Raw genomic sequence first — 18,827 nt, forward strand, 5'->3', positions numbered from 1 at the left:
GATATGATCTCCTAGTGCTGTCGCCCACTGCCATTTAAAGTGTCACACACTGTGGTTTGTGTTGGATGTAGTGTTATTAGGTTGAATTGATTACCTTAAAGAATGGTAGATACAATTTTTTATTTCATATTTTATTCACAAAATGTACAATGTATAACATGACGGTGACAGAAGCTGTTGAATCATCAGCTTCCAAAAATGACTCTAAGAAGTTTAAGCAAGGGTGGATTTCAGAACGACTGCAGCATCCGGACGTATCTCTGGACTCAGACTTCAGCCATAGTTCCAGTGTCGTAGCAGGACGAACGTGTCTAACACGAGGACACGCCCACTCTCCGAATTTGTTTCCTTTTCTTTGCCTAAAACAAAACACATAAAACTTAACGTTAGCGGATTAAACAGCAATTTGCATTATCTGTGGATTTATATTACATGTGTGTCTCAAAATAATATTTGTGAAGTAGAGTGTGCATTTCAGAATTTATGTTACAAGTTTGAATAGAATATATATTTGTAAAACAGATCATGTGCGTTTGTGAGTCTGAAATAAAACTGTGAAATCAAGCATGTGCATTCGTGAAAACCCTGCAAGAGTTCATTCATTCTGATACTGTTTTGATTCCATAGATTTCAGCCGTAGTTCCAGTGACGTAGCAGGACCAACGTCTCTAACACGTGGACACGCCCACTCTCCGAATTAGTCTCCTTTTCTTTGCCTAAAACCAAACACATGAAAGTTTAAGTTAACTCAAGAAACACTTTCACAGTCACTGTTCCATCACCTTTAAGGTTGCTGTGGCAACATGTCTGCAGGGTAGACTTACATAGTTCTTCTTGTTGGTCCAGCCGGGGTTCTGCTCGTGGTGGAGCAAAGCACAACGTTTGGCCTCAGTATTATACTGATCTTTGTCCTCCGCTGGCAATGACTTCCACTGTTGATGGAAAACAAGAAAAGTGTCACTAACACACACTGAAGACTAGAGTTTAAAGATCACAGATCATTCATGGAGGAAAAACAAACTCACCCGTTCACCGAGGGATTTGTTGACAACAGCGCTCGTCCTCACGCCCAGATCTTCCTCCGCAGACTTCCTGTGCTCTTTGAGAAACAGCATGAAGGCATTGGGGGGCTTTTTTATGTACAGCCCCTCTTCCACCTTCTCAGCCTTACGCTTGTTCACCTTTCTGAAGGAACAAAACACAAATACACAGTATAAGAGCACATGTTAACAGTGAGCAGAGCATGATCCAGAGTCAGTCACAAGAAAGACATGTACGATGAAAACAACTGCAGGAAACTCACTTTAAGACTGGAGCCTTCACTGGGGGGGCTGGGACTGCTGGGACTGCTGGGGGTTCTGGTTGCACGATTGAAACAAAGTCATTCTCATTCCTACAAAGATTAAAACACAAACACACTGGATCAGAAATCATGTCACATGTGAAGTAACGTCTGCGTTTGAACAAGTCTGTTTGTTTGCTTTACTTACTGTCCTCCAAAAGTGGGAAGTGGATCCATCCCTGCAGTGAACACTGGAAGTCCATTATACTGGAGACACAAAAACATGTGAATGTTAGAGTTCCCATCATAGTATCAATACAAAGATCTACAGAAATACATTAAGAACTGTGTTAAACAGAGATCTTACTGTCATAGCAGACACAGCCGATGGGATGAAGGTTTGGAGCTCAATATGTTGTTGGGCCTGCATGTGCACATCATTAGGAATGGGGTTGATGGTTGTAGGGCAAGGATTTTGTGGGTGGCAGTCCTCTGCAATAGACAAGACATCAATGGTTGTCAGGTCTGCATAGGTTGGAGCCCCGTCCTGGTCGTCAGTGAACGTTGTTTGGTCCTGAAGCAGTTGGGCAACGTACTGGCCATTTATTTGTTGGGCCCCGTACCCATCATCATAATCCTCAGGCCAGTAAAAAAAAGTCTGTTCCTGAAAAGCAGAATGACATCCATATTTTAGGAACCATCAATAACACATCAACATTATTAATTAGAGAATTCTACAGAAGAACAGGAAGGGCGTGTCCAGGTTCTTACCGGCTGAACGTGCTGTTCTGAGGCCCACATCTTACTGATCAATAGGCCACAAAATATTCTCCAGACTCTGAGGGAGGAAAGAGGTTCAGTGAGTAGATCAGTGACATGTATTAGTAACAAAGGTTAAAGTAATGGAAGAATTGAGATCAGTGATATTTACAAGCACTTTACATGAGTCATGCAGAGCGCCACAATAATAATCTACAGAATTATCACATCAAGGATTAGAAGAAGGAGTAAGAGTTTATTTCTGTATTCAATGTCTTATATGAAAATGTTTTTGTATTTTTCCTCCATTTTCATTATTTTGTTTGCATATTCAAAAATAAACAATCCAATTAAATTCCCCCCTTGTAAAGTTTAGCTTACCCTTCCTTAGGGAGGACTGGTGATGGTCACAATAAAGCAATATCATAAATGTATTTGTTTATATATTTTTTTCAAGAATAAAACATGCATAAATGTTGCAAAAATATTGCACTACAAGAAATGTTAACCTTTTACAACATATACAGACAAAACATGAATAAATATTTAATTTGTGCAGTGATTATTGTATATCAGCACTGCTTTCTTTTAAGGAATTTATTTATTTATCAATTATCTACTCATTTTATTTTTTTGATATATCTATGGGCAGCGCAATGACATTGGACAAAGCAGATGGATTTTTTAAATATTATTTTAACATAATAAGTTGCTACACTTGTCCACAGGAGGCTTTTGAATAAGAATAATAATTATTGGATGTATTCTAGCCTACTGGTCTGGTTGTTTCCATTTATTAATTATGAAAGCATTATTAAACAGAGGGTTATGTGCAGTAATGTGTGATCCAATGCTAAGTTTTATTAAGTTTTTTAAACTTTGGACATGCATAACCTGTGAATAAAATCATAATGAAATACGATGGAGAAAAAATAGCCATTTAAACTTAAATAACGAAAAATTCATCTACACTAAGAAAACAATCACTGTAATAAATAAAGTATGTATCAATGTAAATAAATGAAGGTAATATTCAAACAATGCAAACAGCTTCCATGGTTGGTAACGACATTTCACTCAGTGACTGACTGAACGTCATTGGCTGTTAAAACGAACCAAAACAAAATCATATCAAGTTCTTCAGAATCTATTTTATCTCTTAAATATTAAGTAAAAATCGACTTATTATAAGATATGAACTAAAGTACAAATTTTCATCAGTCATTACAGGACTTAAGTATATCTACTGTTTTACTAAATAATTACATCTCTACTAAACAGTCTCAGCAGCACAAACGTTCACTACAAGTGTCACATCAGAGTCAAATTATCACAGAAGCAAAAGTAACACATGAAAAATCATCATTTATTGATTTTTGTTATGTTAAAAACGTTTTCTGTAGACCTATAATATAAAATCTAAACGTTTTAGGTCTCAAACCTGATTTAAACAGACTTAGAGAATATAATCGTAGCATATGTTTAACTTTTTAACGCTAAAATGATTAAAGTTGCCTTATCAGATGAGAATCATTCAAACAGCGCAGGGCCATGGTCTTACTTTTCTGGTCTCCTGTTTTAAAAAGTCTTTTTCTGGTAAACTTTTCGCTCCTTTCTCGGGTCAAAGATGCTCACAGCTCTGACAGCTCTGCTCTCACCGTCTGTCGCTGCTCACTAAGAACGTTGAAGGTCAGTAGGTGACTTTAACTGACGCATCCACCTCGTTTCTATGGCTACGCCACGTTACGTACACACTTAGAAAACTTTTCAAGATACACGCTCTATTTTTGTTTTTATTTGTGAGCATAAATAAGGACAATCTAGACGTTTTATATGACAAATAAAAATACAAATATTTACGTAGGCCAGTGTTTTTCTATGGAGGACCAGACCTGCCAACATTTTAAATAAATGAATAAAAGAATAAAAACAAAACAAATTCAAAAATATTTGAGTTTGAATAAAATAAATTATTAAATGAATGAAATTTTAAAAATTAAAAATAAAAAATAATATTTGGATATTTTTTTCATTCCACTTTTATATATCAATCTATTTTTCAACAATATTTTTATATTTTTGCATTTATTCAGTTATTTATTGATGTATTCATATTCGTATTTATATTTATATTTAAACTTTTGTATTTTTTGTCACTTATATTTATCAAATTTGTTTTTCATTTAATTTTTTTTTCTTTTTTACGTTTATTTATTCATTTATTTATTTATTTTTAATTTAACAGGTTTATTCTTCATCATTTTTCAATTTTGCTGGCGGGACCCCAGGTGGTGTCATCTGGAGTTTAGAAGGGGTCCCTGAAATGTCTAGTCATTGATCTAAAAAAAAAAAAAAAAAAAATGAATTAAAAAAAAAATCAAGACTTAACTTCAGGTTGTTGTTTGTTTTATTGAGATATGAATGAAAAATCTGAAGCTCTGACTCTGATCCTGACCAAAGTAAAAGAATGTCATCTATGTATCTTCCCCACCATATGATTTTATCTTGGTAGACATTCAGGCTTGAAAACACAAACTTCTCCTCCCAGTGTCCCATAAACAGGTTGGAATAATTAGGTGCAAAACATGCTCCCATAGCTGTACCTTTCTGTAGTTTATAGAATTGATTCTGAAAGACAAACACATTGTTAGTTAAAGTCCATTCTGTGAGTTGCAGGATGAATACAGCAGGGGGCGTCTGTCCTGGTTGAGTATTTTCCAAGTAATGTGAGAGAGGCCAGTGTTTTTCTATGGAGGACCAGACCTGCCAACATTTTAAATAATAAAATAATAAAAGCAAAATGACAATTTTTTGAATATGTATTAAATAAATAATTAAATGAATAAAAGCTTAAAAATTAAATGAAAATAAATTATATTTGTATTTTCTTTTTTATTTCCACTTATATATAAACATATATCTTTGTTTTTAACAATATTTTTTTGATTTTTGCTTTTATTTTTTTCATTGATGTATTCATATTTGTATTTCTATTTAAACTATCGTATTTTTGCCACTTATATTTATTAATTTGTTTTTGTTTTTTTTCTTTACATTCATGTATTTATTTTTAATTTAGCAGGTTTGGAACTCCATATTTTTCAGTTTTGGGGTCGGGACCCCATGTGCGGTCGCCTGGAATTTAGATGGGGTCCCCTGAAATGTCGAGTAATTATTATTATTTTTTTTTAAATAAAATCTTAAACAACTTTATTCGTTTGAGTTTCAAAAAGATCTGAGGCACTCAGAGAGACTGTAGTTAAAAAGCCTTTATTTCATCAGGACTATTTAATCATAAAAACCATGTTAACATGTTTCAGCCTAACAGGCCTTCATCAGGGTAGTAACAAAATGACTACCAAGCTACTTCCTTTAAAGATTTTCAACAGGTCACATGACCAAGTGAAATGTTACGCATTTACAATTAAAATCTGTAGATCAGTTCATCCAGTGATGTTTAAGAACATGAAAATACATGATACAAGATTGAAAGAGAGATTTTCTAAACATGTATTGAATTAGAGCTCAGAAAAGCTGTAAAAGAAAAGCTACAAAAAAGGAGAGAAGTCCATTTCTCCATTTAGATGTGGAATCTGAGTTGCTTTTAACGCATATATCCAGAAAGATTCTCTTTGGAAGAGCGATTTTAATCTATCTTACTTTTAGTTGACGCTTAGTTCTCCTGATATGGAAACACCTGCAGGGACATTCAAGTCTGTAAACTACAGGTGCTGGTCATCAAATTAGATTATCATGAAAAAGTTGATTTATTTCAGTAATTCCATTCAAAAAGTCAAACTTGTATAATAGATTCATTCATTACACACAGACTGATATATTCCAAATGTTTACTTCTTTCATGAAAATCCAAAATTCTGTAATTCAGAAAACTATAATATTACTTAAGACTGACCCAAAAACTGAAAAGTATGAACATGAAAAGTATGAGCATGTACAGCACTCGATACTTAGTTGAGGCTCCTTTTGCCTGAACTACTGCAGCAATGCGGCTTGGCATGGAGTCGATCAGTCTGTGACACTGCTCAGGTGTTATGAGAGTCCAGGTTTCTCTGATAGTGGCCTTCAGCTCTTCTGCATTGTTGGGTCTGGAGTCTTGCATCCTCTTCACAATACCTCATAGATTTTCTAAAGGGTTAAGGTCAGGTGAGTTTGCTGGCCAATCAAGAACAGTGATACCATGGTCCTTAAACCAGGTACTGGTAGCTTTGGCACTGTGTGAAGGTGCCAAGTCCTGTTGGAAAATGAAATCTGCATCTCCATAAAGTTGGTCAGCAGCAGAAAGCATGAAGTGCTCTAAAACTTCCTGGTAGACGGCTGCGTTGGCCTTGGACCTAAGGAAACACAGTGGACCAACACCAGCGCATGACATAGCACCCCAAACCATCACTGACTGTGAAAACTTTACACTAGACCTCAAGCAACGTGGATTCTGTGCCTCTACTCTCTTCCTCTAGACTCTGGGACCTTGATTTCCAAAGGACATGCAAAATGTACTTTCATCAGAGAACACAACGTTGGACCACTCAGTAGCAGTCCAGTCCTTTTTTGTCTTTAGTCCAGGCGAGACACTTCTGACGCTGTCTCTTGTTCAAGAGTGGCTTGACACAAGGAATGCAACAGCTGAAACCCATGTCTTGCATCCGTCTGTGGGTGGTGGTTCTTGAAGCTCTGACTCCAGCTGCAGTCCACTCTTTATGAATCTCCCTCACATTTTTGAATGGGTTTTGTCTCTTAATCCTCTCCAGGGCATGGTTATCCCTGTTGCTTGTATACTTTTTCCTACTACATCTTTTTCTTCCCTTCGTCTCTCTATTAATGTGCTTGGACACAGAAACACTATACAAGGAAGTAATCATATGCATTGTCGGGTAGTTATTGTTGGGTAAAAGGCCATACTATAAACTGTGTCAATGAAAAAAAATAGGTTTTTTTAATAGTTGGATTCAGTAGGTCTATGTTAAAATCACCACAGATGAATGTCTTTGTTTTGAATTATTGTTTGCACAAGGCACAACACCTGCTTTTATATGGTGTTTAACACATATATGCTCATTAGCATATATGAGGGACATCCCGTATATATGCTAATGAGGGATGTCCCGATCCGATATCAATATCGGTCCGATATCAGCCAGAAAACGAATATCGGATTTTATCGGACTGCATCTAAAATGTATTCATTTGTAGAATACTTTAGATATTATATTGAGAGTTAAAATGTATTTAACCAATTGGTTAAAAATAAATGGGTGAGTTTTTCTCATACCTACTGGGTCCAGGGATTTTGAGTCGGAAAAGTGTGTGCATTGCTGCAGAACCAGCAGCAGCAGCTCCTCCTTTCCACACACAAACACAGCCAGACTCTCTCCTTTCCGCTTGCCGTTCTAGGTCACCGCGTAAAAGTTGGAAGCCGTCCAATTCCACAAACCGAGCCCATTGTTAGCGCTGTGAGCCATAAATCTGTAAACATCTCCATTGTTTCCACCCCAGTTCACAAGTGATGTCGGGTCTCACTGTATACACTGGTGCAGCATTAGTACAGAGTGCTAACAGCTGTGTGTAAACAATGGGTCCTTGGCTCCAAGCAGTGACTCCCAACACGATCGGTAGCAGAAAAAGTAGTGCAGTTTGTATTTACATATATGGCAATAAAGCATAATATATATTCTATATTAAACTGCAGTGTTTGTTTTAGCTGTTAGATAGTTGGAGAGGGAGGAGCTCACATTCTAGGAGGCGTGTTAGGTGACGTCACCTGCCAACGTGGGCAAAATCCAACTCACCCGTTTGGAACTAACTTTGTTTTTACAAAATGTGGAATGACAAGGGAGAACTGTTCCAACTCTGTCCCTCTGAATGAGGCTAAAGGGATGTATATCACTGTAGCAAAACCATTATAAAGTGATTTTTTTCAAAAGGCTACTGGAATATCTAAAAAATTTCAGAATATTCAATAAACATTTACTTTCTTTAAAAAAAACATGTCTAAAAATGTATTTTAGGCTATTTATGCACTATTAAAAAAAATAGTGAAAAACTTAACAACCGTATTCGATATTATTCAGTATTCGGCCAAGAGATTATATTTTATTTGGCTTCGGCCACAAATTTTAATTTCGGTGCATCTCTACAAGGATGCAATATCGGTATCATAACGGAAGTGAGAAGGTTGTATTGGAACATCCCTAATGCTAAGCAGCTGTGTACAATCAAGTGGTAACATATCAGCACATCTGGGTAAGAACAGATTTGGTAGAGAAAACATAAGAAAATGTTTGTTTAAAATATTGCAGAATGAGGCCCAGGGACTGTCTTTCCTTTCTTGTCACGTTTCACTCATCCAGGTTAGGAGGACGGGCTGCTGGGTAATGTAGTCCCAGAGTTCTGTGGGGCCGTGTCAGTGTGGCCCTCACAGTATGTCCTCTTTTGGATGCGCTGTATCATGCAGCGGCCATAGAAGTCCCTGTAGTTGGCTGGTAGTTGATCCAGAGTAAGGAGCGCTCTGTCCACAGCCTGCAGGGCCCGAGCTGCAGCCACAGGCTCCTTGTTACCGTACATGTCCTTTTTGTCGTAGCTTTCTGCAGACAGATGGCGCCAGAACACGTTAACGCCTACTCCAAACTCCAGAGCAAAGGTGTTATGGAACCACAGAGCTAAAGAGAAGCAGACGCAACGCAGCCTTAAGGGAATGGTAAGATAACAAACTCAACTTTATGTTTCTTTAAAGAAAAAAAAAAAAGTGGTGTTTTTTTATGACTCGTGAAAAAATCTATTACCTGGGATGAAGAGCAGATCTCCAGGTTCCAGCACACACTCGTATCTCTTTGCTTTCACAAACTCAGGGTACAGTTTCAGATCAGGAGCATCGATGTCCAGGACCTCAGACTTGTCACCTAGTGGGGAAACAATAACATTAAACCCATTCTCTAAGTCAGTGTTTCTCAAACTTTTTTAGATCAAGGACCACTTAATCAACAAAAGAGACATCCCACCTAATTCGACAAACATCCAAAACCAATAGATCTGTTTACTACACAAAGACTCTTACAAATAAATATAATATTTATATATTATAAACTCAAACGGCACAGTCTAAAAATGCTGTTTGACTTTAGAAGGTTTCATAATCACTTGAAATCAGTTCTCGATGTGGCAGAACCACTTAATGTGTTTTAATCAAACACATCAGGACAATGCACCTTTCTTTTTTTTAAAGCTGCACTCCTTGACTTTTGAACCATGACAGAGGGGCATGGCTGAATTCGAATCCGTCCCCCACTCTGATAATCCTTCCCAGTTTCCTCCTCTCTGGAAGTGCACAAAATCGCGCACGAGAGCTGAACCTGCACTACTGGTAAAACACGTTGCAAAGCGTAGACCCAATGAAACTGAAGTGCAAAAGAAAAATATGTGAGGTCCACTCAGAAAGTCCTGAGAGATAGCAACATTAGTTTATGCAGCACAAATGTGCCCCTGGTAGTTTCTTAATCCCAGCATTTCTCACCTGAAAGGTAGAGGTGCAATGCATTCTGGGGACTGAAGAGAACGACCCTCTTCACCCCCGTCACCTGAGCCAGCAGGTTGTCCATTACCTGCAGAAACACGGTCATGTCACTGTTCTAATAAGTGGTCATCAACAGTAAACTGCAACTGAAGCAGGGCTTGATCATTGAAAGAACAATGTGATAATGAGTGAGCTACACTTACATCATAGTGTGTCCATAGCTGCAGAGCACAGGAGCTGATGCGAAAAACGCTGGAAAAGAACTGCTCAGGTTCAAAGAAAGATGGTATGTGGAAATCCTCTGATAGCTCTGGAAACTGTCGGCTCAGATCAGCAGGTTCCTGCAGGAGAGGGAACACTGTGACCAAAAACAGCCCCAACACTGAATACAGTCATGTTTAGCAAAGGATGCGTCTACCTTTCGGACGTCTTCCCCTAATGACCGCAGGTAGTAGCTTTCATTCTGGAAGCACAACAAATGGAGATGGTTTGTCTGTGTTTACAAGACCAGAGGTTGCTTTTCTTGTATTCATGTGTACCTCAGACAGGAAGAAGTCAGTGTGTTTGTTTTCTGAAGCTCTTTTTACAAACTCATTGAATGGCAGAGTCCTGTGGAGATGAGCACATAGAAGAACAAACACCTGCTCTTAAATACACAGCTTTTTAAGAACTTCTCAGACTTCATGTGATTCACTTCAAAGACTGTCTTTGAAGTGACCTTTGGTCAAAACGTCTTGTCCTACAAAGGCAGCGTTCAGTGGAACAGTTTACCAACCACAGTGAGGGAAGCCCCCAGCTTTAACACTTTTAAAAGTCATTTAAAGGAGTGGCTCAGCTCAACACAGTCTTGTGACCACAAGTGATTTGAACTAATATTTTTATGGTACATCTTAGGGCTACGTGCAATGCACTGTTGCACTTTAAGTACAGATATTGGAGAAAGAGGCACCTTGGGGCTATGTGCAATACACTGTAGCACTTTAAAATAAATAAAAAAAAAAGAATAATGATAATTGGAGAAAGAAGCAAATTAGGGCTGTGTGCAATACACTATAGCACTTTAAATAAAAAAAATAAAAAATAAAAAATCTTAGAAAGAAGCACCTTAGGGCTGTGTGCAATGCACTACAGCACTTTAAATATATATATATTTTTATTATTATAACTATTTATTTTTTTAATTTCTTTTATTAAAAGGCAATTCAGGGCTCTTTGCAATGCACAGTGGCACTTTAAATAAATTACCAACCCTGACTATGTGGAAGTGAACTGCTTTTCTTTCCCCTGTACATTTCTTGGCCCCACAGCATCCTGTCTTTTCTCTTGTGTGTAGTTGTTCTGGTCCCAGTGTTCCATTTACATGAAATGTTACTGTATTCTATGATCCCTATGTTTTTTTTTTTTTTTTGTGTCCTGTATGTAATCTTTTTATATATTGTTTTGTGTCTTGCCATGTCTTATTGTTAAGTGTAACATTTTATTACATCAGCCTGTCTAGGGACAGCAGATGGAAATTAGCCATTGGCTACAATCTGGCATATTTACATTTTTTTGAATGTTCATTAATATGTATTGTCCCTACTTAAATAAAGAAATTAACTAACTTTGACATATTGGGGTGAGGGAATCATATTGGGCACATGCAGGCTTACTTGTATACAAAGTTTTTGCGAAGGAAGTCCATCTGTGGAACAGTGGATACATGGATCTTCACCTGCTTGCTGCCGCCCTTTCGCCTGAGATAGTCCACGGTCCACTTGTGTAGACACGGGCCCAGACACACTCCTCGTAGCACGGCTGGTCTGCGCTAGAACACAGTAGGGTAGAAGAGAACACAGGTGACCTCAGCTGTGCAACAGCATACAAATATGCCTATGACACAATTTGTGAGTGAATCCCTTCACAACTCAAGCTAATCATGAGTAAGAGAGGATTTGGTGAACACCTAAAAGACGAGGTCTGGGGGAGAGCATTAGGTAGGACACAGTCCTCCTCTATTAGTTTGAAACACACCTTCATCCAGTTCAAGATTTTGCATCCAATCCACTGGTCCAAGGAAGGGCTAATGCAGCCAGTCACCAGCTTCTCCATCCTCTGCTATCCAGCAGCAATATTTGAAGTCACCCCACAGAGTGCAAGCATAACACTCAGGATGAAATATCATTGCATTCTTCACACGACTGGAAAGCAACTGAGCTGCTGTGGCCCAATCCCATAGTCCACACTCACACGCTCACTGACTAAGAGGCGTGCTCCCGCTAAGAATAAGCGCTCAGGGCTGTCCCACTGTCAAATCATGAAGTGCTTCAGGGAACTTCCACTGACTGCGTGACCGTGTCATGTGCCCTTTCCATGAGTGGACATCTCTGCAGATGTATCGTGAGGGAATTACCCATAGTTCATTGCATTGTGACAGGAATCTCCTGGAGAAACCAGCTAGCGGCCACTTTGAAAGCAAAGTTAAACGAGCAAAGTAGGAAACAATAACATTGTAACGTGATAATTGTGGGCAAATAACATATACATAAATGCAAATGGCAAAAAAAATAGAAAGTCTTTTTTAGTCTTTGTCGCTCCTACGTGATACAGGAGATTATATTGACAGTTTATGTAGAGATATGTCTAATATTTAGTGTTTAAAAAGAAACCAAGAAAAATGTGTAAATCTGTGTGTACCGTATATGCTTCAATGTATTTAATTATAGATACATTTTGTATAGTCTAAATTGTTGTACTATGCAATACAATGTGACGAACGAATGGCCTTGCTTTGTAGTTTGTACTTGTGTCTATTTTGGTTTATTTTTTTGCTTTTGGGTAAATTCATTTCTGCAACTATTTCATGCATCGAATGTATCGATAACAAACAGGGAGTGAACAGTGAACCCCAAAGTTTTTTCAACTGAGAACAAAACAAAGTTGTATCTACTGGACAGAGAAATAAATCAGTTCAAGGTTTTGAGCGAGTATTCAACTTTCAGAAACTGACTAGTGAGTTTATACAGGTGCTGGTTACAAAATTTGAATATAATGAAAAAGTTGATTTATTTCAGTAATTCCATTCAAAAAGTGAAACTTGTATATTATATTCATACATTACACACAGACTGATATAGTGCAAATATTTATTTCTTTTAATGTTGATGATTATAACTGACAACTAATGCAAAATAGAATATTACTGAATACTGATACAAAAAAAAAAAGATTTCTAGAAATGTTGGCCAACTGAAAAGTATGAGCATGTACAGCACTCAATACTTAGTTGAGGCTCCTTTTGTCTGAATTACTGCAGCAATGCGGCGTGGCATGGAGTCGATCAGTCTGTGACACTGCTCAGGTATTATGAAAGCCCAGGTTGCTCTGATAGTGGCCTTCAGCTCTTCCGCATTGTTGGGTCTGGAGTCTTGCATCCTCTTCACAATACCTCATAGATTTTCTATGGGGTTAAGGTCAGGTGAGTTTGCTGGCCAATCAAGAACAGGGATCCATGGTCCTTAAACGAGCAGTCTGCAACTCTTATAAAAGTGACTTTTTGTCATATTTGCTAAAGCTGTAACTATGTAAGAACAGCTTTACATCAAACTAGTAGTTTGTGTGAAAAAACAGGCTCATTGATTACCCCCTGCTGCTCCTGCAGCCTTTGTCAGATTGCTCACAGGCTCCACCCCTTTCCCGGAGCTAGAGCGCTGTCTTTTTCCACACTGTATGGTCTGGAGGAGTAGAAGATGGAATTGGTGACTTTTCTGCTTGAAAGGTAATTACTGCTGCTTGATTTACATTATGTTTAATTTTTAATTGTTACACTAGAAATCTGTAGTGCATGTGTTCATGTGTGCGTAGCAGCCTTGGTGTTGCTGCTGCTGAGGTTTTTGCACATAGAGAGAGATGTGCTGCAGTAACATGCTTTTAACAGAGCATGTTATATTGCTGTGATGTTTCTGTAGGACATTACATTTTGTGTCTTGCCCTCCTTGTGCAAGGTGTCAATGGTCGTCTTATAGACAACTGTCAGGTCAGCAATCTTCCCCATGATTGTGTAGCCTACAGAACTAGACTGAGAGACCATTTAAAGGTCTTTGCAGGTGTTTTCAGTTAATTAGCTGAATAAAGTGGGACACCAGGTGTCTTCGATATTGAACCTTTCCAAAATATTCTAATTTTCTGAGATACTCAATTTGGGGTTTTCATTAGTTGTCAGTTATAATCATCAACATTAAAATAAATAAACACATTTTAATAATATGTCAGTCTGTGTGAAATGAATGTATACATTATACATGTTTCCTTTTTTGAATGGAATTAACTGAAATAAATCAACTTTTTTCATATTATAATTTTATGACCAGCACCTGTAATTCATTGGCCGTGCAATATACAAAGAGACTGAAAACACAGTCATAAAGAAGTGAGTGTTATATAGCACAAAGTTGCAATCATAAGGAGCATTATGTTTCAGAAATATGATCACGTTATGAAACCCGTGATAATGGCTATTAATTATATTCGCTCCAGAGCCCTGTGCCACCGCCAGTTTCAGCAGTTTCTCCTCGACATCCAAGCTGAATATGGAGATGTTGTGTATCACAATGACATAAGATGGCTCAGTCGGGGGTCTGCACTTCAGCGATTCTACTCCCTCAGAAAGGAGATCGGACAATTCCTGGCACAAAAGGGACAACCGATGCCGGAAATCTCTGATCCTGTTTGGCTGGCTGATTTTGGATTTTAGTTGATATAACACGACATCTGAACGCGCTGAACACGAGCCTTCAGGGGCAAAATGCAGTAGTAAGCCAACTGTATTCCTACATTAAAGCTTTTGGGACAAAAATGCTACTTTTCCAAAGGCACCTGACACAAACTCAGCCCAATACCATACATTTCCCATCACTGCAGGAAATTAGGACCAGTTTTCCAGAGAACAATATTTGTGCGCAAATGAGGAGGTATGCAGAAAACATTTCATCTCTGAATGAGTAGTTTCAGCAGCGCTTCAGTGATTTTTCAGCTATTGAAAAGGAGATCACACTTTTTTCCTCCCCTTTTTCCGTGGATCCTAATGACGCTCCAGACTACCTGGAGCTCATCGAGCTGCAGTGTGATGCGGAGTGTCACAATCACTACCAACAACTCCCTCTCGTCAGCTTTTACCGCCAGCTGGACAAAGACAGGTTCCAAGAGATTCGGCCATTTGAGAAGAAAATACTGAGCTTGTTTGGCTCGACATACTTGTGCGAGAAGACGTTCTTGGTTATGAACATTAACAAGAACCGTGTGAGGACAAGACTAAGTGACTCTCACCTGGGTGACATCTTGTGCATCAAAACCACTGCTTTTGAGCCAGACATGGTCTGTTTACTGCAGTCGAAGCACCAATATCACTCTTCTCATTAATGCAGGTAATTTTTTTAATCTGAGGAGAATAAACTCCAAAGTCTCAGTGAATTGATTTTTTGTGACGATCAAAACACAGTTTTGTCAAATTTCTGTTATCTGATTTGACTATACTATTCTTTGTCAAAATGCACTGGGATGTGATTTGTTAAAACAAAATTAATACATGTAATAAAAATGTCAGTCAACTTTCATAAAATCGTTCATTTGTATTTAATTTATTATTGTTTTAACCTTTAACTATCCTGGTAATGCAACTGACAACAGATTCTCATTTGCAATATCGACCTATCTGCAGACAGCAAAGTGATATAGTTACATTTACATGTTAATTTACAATGATAATGGTTCGAGGAATGTCAGGCCGAATGGACGGCCTCCATACATTTTCATTTGACCAAATCTGGCTCTCTTTGCAAAAAGTTTGGACACCCCGCCTTACAGCCTCACAGCCTCACACACTCCATCACTTTCCAGGTGACGTCACTGAAGTCAATGAGGTGTTTTAGCTGTTGTGTGCAGGTTCTCCTACCTGTGGGTAAACGTCACGGAGAAACTTTTCTCTGTCCACCTCCGTGAACACAGGAACCGCCTCTCGCTCCTGAAGCTCCATCATAAAGTGTGTTTAAAGTGTTTAGAGTTCTGAAATGTTCACTACTGTTGAGTTGTGTGGCCAGCTGAGAACTCCTTCTTCTTCTCTGGTGTTTTTTGGTGGCTGGTATTAGATTCGTTGCGTTCTTCTTCTTCCCCTTTGGAAATTTATGAGGTTGGCATTGAATATCTTTGCATTACCGCCACCTACTGGTTATGGGTGTGGATTGGGAGTTTGTCTTTCTTTCTTTCTTTCTTTCTTTCTTTCTTTCTTTCTTTCTTTCTTTCTTTCTTTCTTTCAACAGTACAACCACCACTGTTTTACGTGTGATTCCATAAATTCACAAATGTAGGTCAGTCCATCAGATGTAAATCTATACCTTTAGTATGGAATGTGAAATCATGTCATTGGCTAAATTGAAAGGATTTCATCTATCTCTAAACATTATTTCTCTCCTGTCACCATGCACACCCATGCACCAACTGGTCGGATTGTGTACACTGATTTTATGAGCTAAAGTTAAGTATTGTCAGAAGGTTTTTCTTGTGAAGAATCATTATTGCTGGACCTAGACTTGGTAAATGTGTAAACGCACACACACACACACAGTACAGCATTGTAAAAGGATTCCACTCAAGGTCATAGAAGATAATGATTCTTGGAGCAGGGAGCAAAGATGGGGAATCAAACACCCCAGCATTACCAGCATTAAAAGTTCTACGCCGACAGTTCTCGTGGTGATTTACCCCGGTAAGAAGCTAACCAGCATTATTGTTCAGAAAAACCTGGGTTAACACTGAAGTTACCTCGATAAGAGAAAATCCAGCTATGTAACACAAAGATTGGTCAACAATTCCAAAATTCAGAAAGAGGTGCATACACTGATTTTGTGATATTGAGGGGTTTGTGTCTGTGAGGCTAATGTGATTATTTTCTAATATTTGACTGTCCACAGTCTTTATTAGACATTGTTTTTTGGGTACAGTATAGGAGGATCTTTGCTGTGGTTTGGAGGCCAAGTTCTTCCTGTAATCCCAGCAGGTGATCTTCTCAAATGTTTTAAAAACCACAACACACAACATAACCTTATTGTAATGCTGCATGTAAGGCAAGGCAAGGCAAGGCAAGGCAAATTTATTTGTATAGCACATTTCATACTCAAGGCAACTCAATGTGCTTTACATGATAAAACATTCAATTGTTTAAAATCAATAAGAACATTTAAAATCATCAGTAAAATCATCATGACATCAACAACATGACAAAAAATCTCTCTCTCAATCATATGCAGTAGAGAAAAAAAGTGCCTTTAACTTTGATTTAAAAATGTTCACATTGGATGAGACTTCAGCTCTGCTGGCAGTTTGTTCCACTTCTTTGCAGCATAACAACTAAAAGCAGCATCACCATGTTTACTGTGAGCTCTGGGCTCCACTATCTGACCTGTGTCCATAGATCTGAGAGACCTGCTGGGTTCATACCTGACTAACATGTCACTGATGTATTCTGGACCAAACCCATTCACAGATTTATCCACCAGCAGCAGAACTTTAAAGTCTATTCTGAGGCTGACTGGGAGCCAGTGTAAAGACTTTAAAACTGGAGTAATGTGTTCTGACCTCTTTGTTCTGGTTAAGCTGCAGCGTTCTGAACCAGCTGTTTGATGCTCTTTTGGTGGATTCCTGTCAGAAGACCATTACAATAGTCCAGTCTGCTGGATATAAAAGCATGGAGCAGTTTCTCCTGATCTTTCTGAGTCATTGAACCTTTCACTCTGGAGATGTTCTTTAGGTGGTAGAAGGCTGTTTTTGTGATAGATTTGATCTGACTGCTGAATGTAAGATCTGAGTCAATCAGAACACCAAGGTTTTTGACTTGGTCTTTAGCTTTTAAAGATCGAGACTCAAGATAATTGCTGATAGCAGTCCTCTTTTCCTTGTTACCAAAGACAATCACCTCCATCTTGTCATGGTTTAGTTGAAGGAAGTTTTCACTCATCCAGCAGTTTACTTTTTCTAAACAGTCACACAACACCTCAATGGGACCATAGTCATCTGGGTTCAGTGTTAGATATAGTTGTGTGTCATCTGCGTAGCTCTGATAATCAACCTTACAGTTCTGTAAAATTTGTCCTAAAGGAAGCATATAAAGGCTAAACAGAAGAGGTCCAAGAACAGATCCCTGAGGAACCCCACAGGACATTGGTAATCTGTCAGATTCAAAGTTTCCAATGCTTACAAAATAGCTTCGCTCCTCCAAGTATGACTTAAACCATTGCATTACTTTTCAATTTAGTCCAACCCATGTTTGCAATCTGTGCAACAAAATTGTATGATCTACAGTGTCAAATGCAGCACTTAGATCCAATAGAATGAGAACAGACACTTTTCCTGAATCAGTGTTCAACCTTATGTCATTGATCACTTTGATAAGAGCAGTTTCAGTGCTGTGATGAGAACGAAAACCTGACTGAAATTTATCAAATATTTTGTTGAATGTTAAGAATTGACTCAGTTGGTTGAAGACCACCTTCTCAATGAGCTTGGCCATGAATGGAAGGTTGCTGATTGGTCTATAGTTAGCCAGTATAGAGGCATCCAGTGTTCTCTTTTTTAACAGGTTTCACAGCAGCTACTTTCAGGGATTTTGGTATGGTACCTGATTGGAATGAGCAGTTAATTATCTGACACAAATCAGTGGCAATTGACTTTACAACAGTTTTAAAGAAGTTTGAGGGTATTGTGTCAAGGCAACACGTTGATGGATTCAGCTGCTGAACAGTTTCCTTTATTGTTTTTGGGTTCACTGTAATAAACTCTAACATTGTAGTTGACTCATGTAACTTGTCTATCTGTCGCTACTCTTGGCTTTGTTTATATGTATGTTACTTTTAATATTAGGAGTTTGCAGGTTCTCACTGTGCCATGGGTTTTCCAGGTGCCTCTGCTTCCTCCGACAGCAAATGCATGTAGGTTTTCTTGGTCTTTATATTGTCTGTAGAAGTGAATAGTTTGTGAATAAATGGTTTTGTCTATACTTGTTGGCCCTTGTGATTAGTCTTCTTAAAAATACACAAGATGTGCAATAACCAGTGATGTGCCGTCAGGGTAGGCAAGGTAGGCAGTGCCTACCCAAGGATGAATTGATATTTTGATTATTTGTTTTAATTATAATGTAATTATAAATTATTTATTTTTCCATTTCCAATAGCCTACAGTACCTATAAGTTTGAAAGTGTCCGCATATTGTGCGTTTCATAGCCCGAATTACTA

General features: G+C 38.2%; 2 protein-coding genes across 5 annotated transcripts; both read right to left on the minus strand.

The window, feature by feature from the left end:
- Positions 1 to 503: 503 nt before the first annotated feature.
- On the minus strand, positions 504 to 3,826 carry LOC114454969 (transcription factor 7-like). The gene is made up of 8 exons (XM_028435944.1): positions 3,603 to 3,826; positions 2,054 to 2,120; positions 1,650 to 1,946; positions 1,491 to 1,549; positions 1,304 to 1,393; positions 1,026 to 1,185; positions 825 to 932; positions 504 to 716 (listed from the first exon to the last, which is right to left on the minus strand). Exons 2-8 carry the CDS (start codon positions 2,081 to 2,083, stop codon positions 669 to 671), a joined length of 792 nt encoding a protein of 263 aa, XP_028291745.1. The 5' UTR covers positions 2,084 to 2,120; positions 3,603 to 3,826; the 3' UTR covers positions 504 to 668.
- A 3,946-nt stretch (positions 3,827 to 7,772) lies between these two features.
- tyw5 (tRNA-yW synthesizing protein 5) lies at positions 7,773 to 15,687 on the minus strand. 4 transcript variants are annotated; one of them, XM_028435925.1, is made up of 9 exons: positions 15,496 to 15,687; positions 11,219 to 11,373; positions 10,106 to 10,175; positions 9,985 to 10,029; positions 9,770 to 9,907; positions 9,567 to 9,654; positions 9,262 to 9,450; positions 8,839 to 8,955; positions 7,773 to 8,640 (listed from the first exon to the last, which is right to left on the minus strand). In XM_028435925.1, the coding sequence occupies exons 1-9, from the start codon at positions 15,577 to 15,579 to the stop codon at positions 8,408 to 8,410; spliced, it is 1,119 nt and encodes a 372-aa protein (XP_028291726.1). In that variant the 5' UTR covers positions 15,580 to 15,687; the 3' UTR covers positions 7,773 to 8,407. The 4 variants fall into 4 exon arrangements, with proteins under 4 accessions (XP_028291726.1, XP_028291725.1, XP_028291729.1 ...); XM_028435924.1 differs by having other exon boundaries at positions 7,773 to 8,715; XM_028435928.1 differs by lacking the exon at positions 9,262 to 9,450.
- Positions 15,688 to 18,827: the final 3,140 nt, after the last annotated feature.

Source organism: Gouania willdenowi, chromosome 21, assembly GCF_900634775.1.
Source record: "Gouania willdenowi chromosome 21, fGouWil2.1, whole genome shotgun sequence".
NCBI classification, from domain to species: domain Eukaryota; kingdom Metazoa; phylum Chordata; class Actinopteri; order Blenniiformes; family Gobiesocidae; genus Gouania; species Gouania willdenowi.

What these genes read in the sequence shown, in the direction of transcription:
- LOC114454969 (XM_028435944.1), bottom strand. Translation starts at nt 2,083, where the DNA reads ATGTGGGCCTCAGAACAGCACGTTCAGCCG. An exon ending in CGGCTGTGTCTGCTATGACA is followed by an intron (nt 1,550 to 1,649) that starts GTAAGATCTCTG and finishes TTGTGTCTCCAG; the next exon opens with TATAATGGACTTCCAGTGTT. An exon ending in ACAAATCCCTCGGTGAACGG is followed by an intron (nt 933 to 1,025) that starts GTGAGTTTGTTT and finishes TTCCATCAACAG; the next exon opens with TGGAAGTCATTGCCAGCGGA.
- tyw5 (XM_028435924.1), bottom strand. Translation starts at nt 15,579, where the DNA reads ATGATGGAGCTTCAGGAGCGAGAGGCGGTTCCTGTGTTCACGGAGGTG. An exon ending in CGCAAAAACTTTGTATACAA is followed by an intron (nt 10,176 to 11,218) that starts GTAAGCCTGCAT and finishes TCATCTCCACAG; the next exon opens with GACTCTGCCATTCAATGAGT. An exon ending in CTGACTTCTTCCTGTCTGAG is followed by an intron (nt 10,030 to 10,105) that starts GTACACATGAAT and finishes TTGTGCTTCCAG; the next exon opens with AATGAAAGCTACTACCTGCG.